General features: G+C 42.8%; 1 protein-coding gene and 1 pseudogene across 2 annotated transcripts; both read right to left on the bottom strand.

The window, feature by feature from the left end:
• Positions 1-1,161: 1,161 nt before the first annotated feature.
• Positions 1,162-2,100, bottom strand: LOC105814284 (olfactory receptor 4F3/4F16/4F29-like). Its single transcript, XM_012649195.1, has one exon. The coding sequence runs from the start codon at positions 2,098-2,100 to the stop codon at positions 1,162-1,164; it is 939 nt and encodes a 312-aa protein (XP_012504649.1).
• Positions 2,101-3,952: 1,852 nt separating this feature from the next.
• Positions 3,953-4,812, bottom strand: LOC105814283 (annotated as a pseudogene). The gene has a single exon (XR_001137693.1). The product of XR_001137693.1 is annotated as a transmembrane protein 106C pseudogene (transcript).
• Positions 4,813-5,147: the final 335 nt, after the last annotated feature.

Here is a 5,147-nt window from a genome sequence, read left to right as displayed (position 1 = left end):
TGTGGAGTAGACATTTTACAAGAACTGTTAAGAGAGCAATTTAAGAGGGACAGCAGTAATGGGAGGTTAGAATAAGAAAGAGCATGGGGTAAAAGGGAAGTGGGAGAGAAAAAGGGATGCGTGAATGGGAAGGAGAAGGAAGAAAGCCTGAGAGAGGAAAGGTAAAGGGAGAAAAAACCTTCCTGGCCCAGAGAGTATACTGTGGCTGAGTAAAAAGGAAGAGAGGGAAAGGGGAATAAAAACTAATCGGGCCCTGCACGGTGGGTCACACCTGTAATCCCAGCACTTAGGGAGGCTGAGGTGGGAGGATCGCTTGAGGTCAGGAGTTCGAGACCAGCCTCAGCAAGAGTGAGACACGGGCTCTACCAAAAATAGAAAGAAATTAGCCGGGCAACTAAAGTAGAAAAATTAGCTGGGCATGGTGGCACATGCCTGTAGTCCCAGCTACTAGGAGGCTGAGGCAGGAGGATCACTTGAACCCAGGAGTTTGAGGTTGCCGTGAGCTAGGCTGACGCCACGGCACTCTAGCCTGGGCGACAGAGTGAGACTCTGTCTCAAAAAAAAAAAAAGAAAAACGGAATAGGCTTGAGTAGCATAATGTTGATCATGGAGAAAAATCATGACATAGTCTCAGTTCTCTCTTCATATTCCAAAAATATCTCACACAGCTTCTACTCAAGAGCACGCATCCATTAGACTCCTGTATGTGTGCTTTCAAACATTCTATTCTCCTTACACAGCATGACAGAGACTGAAAAGGAGGGGGTAGATGTGGCAAACTGTGGGATACAGTAAGAGGACCCAGTTCAATCTCCCTTTATGTATGCACCATTGCATACTGCCATAAATTCCTGTATATGAGACGTATTCTTGTTAGAGATTTCCCTCTTGCAAGGGCCTTAAAGAAGCTTGCTCTATTGTGTTTCTTGGAATTATTTTATATAAATAGTATTCCTTAGGAATTATAGCTAAAGTTATCATAATCTTTGATCAACAAATATTTTACCTATAATTTCTTCTCTCTTTCCTTAAGTTAATGTCTTACCCTGCTAAGTGAAGATCAAATAGACCCAATATAAATGTGGATAATCAATCCAGTTAGGACAAAGAGAAGCTCCTCTCTGAGTCTGTCAGCAGGACGCTCACAATATAGGCAATCACTTAGGAGATCTTCCTGTAATTCACTAGCTGTCTGCATACTTTCCTCATTGCCACCTTCATTTCTTGATTCCTGAATGTGTAGATGATAGGATTAAGAAGAGGAGTGAGAACTGTATCAAAGATGGCCAGAAACTTATCCAAGTGTGTGGAGGTAGATGGCCACGTATAGAAGAATATCAAAGGACCAAAGAACAAGATGACCACAGTGATGTGAGCTGAAAGTGTAGACAGAGCCTTGGATGAACCAGCTGAAGACTGTTTCTGAACAGTGAGAATGATGATGATATAGGAAATGATCAGTATGAAGAAGGAGCCCAGAGAGATGAATCCACTGTTGGCTGTGACCATGAACTGTAGCTGGTAGGTGTCTGTGCAGGCAAGTTTGATAAACCGAGGAAGGTCACAGTAAAAGCTGTCCAACACATTAGGACCACAGAAGGGTAAGTTTACTACAAAAGCCAACTGAACCACAGAGTGGATGAGGCCTGTCATCCAGGCAGCCACTAAAAAGAAGATGCACATTCTTGGGCTCATGATGGTCAGGTAGTGGAGAGGCTTACATATGGCCACATATCTGTCAAAGGCCATGACTATGAGCAGCACCAGCTCTACACCACCAATGACATGGATGAAGAAGATCTGAGCAATGCAGCCTCCAAAAGAGATGACTTTGCGCTTTCTGAAAAGGTCATAGATCATCTTGGGAGAAGTGAGAGAAGAAACACCCAGGTCAATGAAGGAGAGGTTGGCCAATAGAAAATACATGGGAGAGTGTAAGTGAGCGTCAGTGGTTACAGTGAGTATAATGAGAAAATTTCCCATCATGCTTGCCACATAAAACACAGAGGAGAACACAAAAAGGAGAAGTTGGATCTTCCAGGAATTGGTGAGTCCCAGGAACACAAACTCTGATACCACAGAGTGATTTGCTCCATCCATTGCCTGTGTGGACTTTGCTAACTGAAGGAGAAAAATAGAAGAAAATGTAAAGCAGGATAATTATATTAATAAACCAAAAGGAGAGAAGTCAAAGTAATGAAAGCATATTTCCACTTTAGCATTAAAACCAACCAAATGGACAGCAGGTATATGAAAAATTTTCAATGTCATTAATCATCAGGGAAATGCAAATGTAAACGATCAGATATCATCTTATACCTGTTAGAATACCTATTATCAAGAAGGCAATAAATAACAAGTGTTGGCAAGGCTGTGGAGTAAGGGAACCATAGTAACTTGGTGAAAATGTAAGTTTGTACAGCCATTATGAAACACAGTGTGGGGGTTCCTCAAGAAAGTAAAAGTAAAACTACCATGTGATCCTGAAATCCCACTTTGGGAATATGTGGAAAGGAATCGAATCGATATCTCAGCAAGATATCTGCACTACTGTGTTCATTGCAGCATTATTCACAAGAGCCAAGATGTGGAAACAACCTCAGTGTACACTGACAGGTGAATGGATGGAGACAACAGGTTGAGAGGGGAGGTGTATACACATATACAATGGAATACTCTTCAGCTGTAAGAAAGAAGGAAATCCTGTCATTTGCAACAACATGGATGAAGCTGGAGGAAATTGTGCTGAGTGAAATAACACAGACACAGAAAGACAAATTCTGTAAGATCCCATTTATATGTGGAATCTAAAGAAATCAACCTTACAGAACTAGAGATTAGAATAGTGGTTGACAAGGGTTGGTGAGGGGGTGTGGATGGGGAGATGTTATTCACAGGGTACACGTTTCAGTTAAACCAAAGAATAAATTCTAGAGGTCTATCGTGAAGCATAGCTACTGCAGTTGATAATAATGTATTACACTCTTGAAAATTGCTAAGAGGGTAGATCTTCGATGTTCTCACCACAAAGAAATGATAAGTTTGGGAAATGATGAATATGTTGATTAGCTTGAATTAAGCATTTTATAATGTATACATATATCAAAACATCTCATTATGTACCATAAATATATACAATTTTTGCCAGCCACATCTTATTAAAGCTGGCCGGGGTAGGGGTGGACGACCTAAGATTCTTTAATTGTTGTCACACAGAGACAGTGGTGACTGTCACCTGGAGGCGTTCTCTTCCGCCAAGTTGTCTCTGTTTTAATCCCCTTCTGCTTTCTCCCAGAGTAGTTGCTGTGATGTTCCTCGTGAGATACAAGATTGCTCAACATTGGTACCAGCAATTTAACTCTTTTGATTGATTTTTTTTTTGAATCAAAAACAGAGTTTATTTTTCTATCAAATCCCCAATCCATGTTCCAGCCAGTGAATGAAGGGTAAGTCAAGTCTCACATACACTCTTGGTAAAAACAATTGCAACTTTCTACAAAAACAAACAAAAAAACCCATTTTTTTCTTTTTTAAAAGCTCCCAAGCATTTGGGAACAGATGAAAGAAATTCACATATTGAACAGGTCTGTGCTTTCTTCTTTTCGGTATTCAGATGGTCCCCCTCTGCTGCCACTTCTGCACAGATAAGACACTGATAATAGTCTGCAGCTGCACTAACAGTCCTATCTCCACGTTGCTCTGGTTTGACAGTCTAGAACCATGGTATGATTTCCATTTAAATGCCCCAACAACAGCTGGAAAGATGTGAATTAAATTCTGCAAACCTTTATTGAATGCCTACTATTTGCTGGGCACAGGCTAGGCACTGGGCAGTGATTCTGCTGGTTTTGAGAAACATAAATGGTACAGTAGAGAGGAGGCTCCTCCTAAGTGGCAGGAAGATGTTTGTTGGAAGTTAAGAGAATCAGTTCCTCCTCTGCTTATACCACCTGGGGTAGGTGCGGAACTAAGGCCTTGGGAACAGTTGCTGCGCTCTCTTCTACAGGTGCTGCTGAGGAAGAACCGAGAGCAGTTGCTAAACAGCTGTGGCATTTGCTCCACAATCCACATAGTGATGTGTCTCCAAGGAGCTCTGGGTCATGTGGCCAATGTATGAAATCTTCACTGAAGTTCGCATGAAGATCACTATGTTGTGCACCAGGATATCCGGTAATGTGCAGAAGAAGTACACGTAGGAAAATGGTCCTCCCATCTCAGCCTTCCCGGTAAAATTCACTAGTTGCTCACTCCGAGGTGGAATGAGGGAGACATTAGTAGTCACATATGTGCCAACCACTGTGTTCATGTACTGAATCTGGCTGGACAGGCTGGTCACTGCCACGGGATAGAAGTTAGAGTTCTTAATTTTCAGGGTGGCCGTGATGGCAAGGATTACCAGGGAGTCCTGTTTATTAAATGTGACTTTCACAACTTTGATGCCGTCATCATCCACAAGGACTGAGTGTGGAAACAGGAAGAAAACCACCAAACCGGATACCAGGAGACAGAGCAGGATGGAAGGAGGACATACTGCTTAGTTCTCTGAGGGCGCAATCTCTGATCACTGTGTGGGATCAATGCCACCAACTCATTTACTTGCTCTGTTGGAATGTAGCCTGTCCCTTGGCACGTGAGACAGGTGATGCTATCTCTCCCGGTGAACTCCACATATGGGAACTGAGCAATGGCTTCTTCCTGCTCTCGTTCAGCCAGCAAATCCTCCCTGTCATCTTCTTTCTTTTGCCTGCAAAAGGAGGGGTGATCACAGGTGGAATGCTGAGATCCCATGGCCGTGATGTGCCACTTGTGTCATGTTCAAAGTCGCGCAGGCAGGAGTGAACGTCAGAGTCCCGGATCTGCAGGGCGACAACTGCCGGCAGCACCCCTCCGGTCCACTCCCCCCGCCTCCTGCCCTCTCCAGCCGGATTACCTGCCTCTTTTGATTGATTTTTGATTCAATACTAATATAGCCTGGCTCCAGTCATTCAGAATGATTCATGTTTTTCGACTATTGCATCCACTTCCAGATTACAAGCCTTATTCAGGCAAATAAGCCCTTCCTTCCCACTCCCCACCTCTCAAAAATATTAATATTCAAGATTTATTAAATGTTTACCGTATCTGTGAGATCTAGCTTAATATTGCTA

Source organism: Propithecus coquereli, unplaced genomic scaffold, assembly GCF_000956105.1.
Source record: "Propithecus coquereli isolate 6110/MARCELLA unplaced genomic scaffold, Pcoq_1.0 Scaffold3, whole genome shotgun sequence".
In the NCBI taxonomy this organism is placed as follows: Eukaryota; Metazoa; Chordata; class Mammalia; order Primates; family Indriidae; genus Propithecus; species Propithecus coquereli.
Note: the sequence above shows the minus strand (reverse complement) of the source record. Positions and strands in the feature narration are given on the sequence as shown.

Coding starts and splice junctions, on each gene's coding strand:
- LOC105814284 (XM_012649195.1), bottom strand. CDS start 2,100: ATGGATGGAGCAAATCACTCTGTGGTATCAGAGTTTGTGTTCCTGGGA.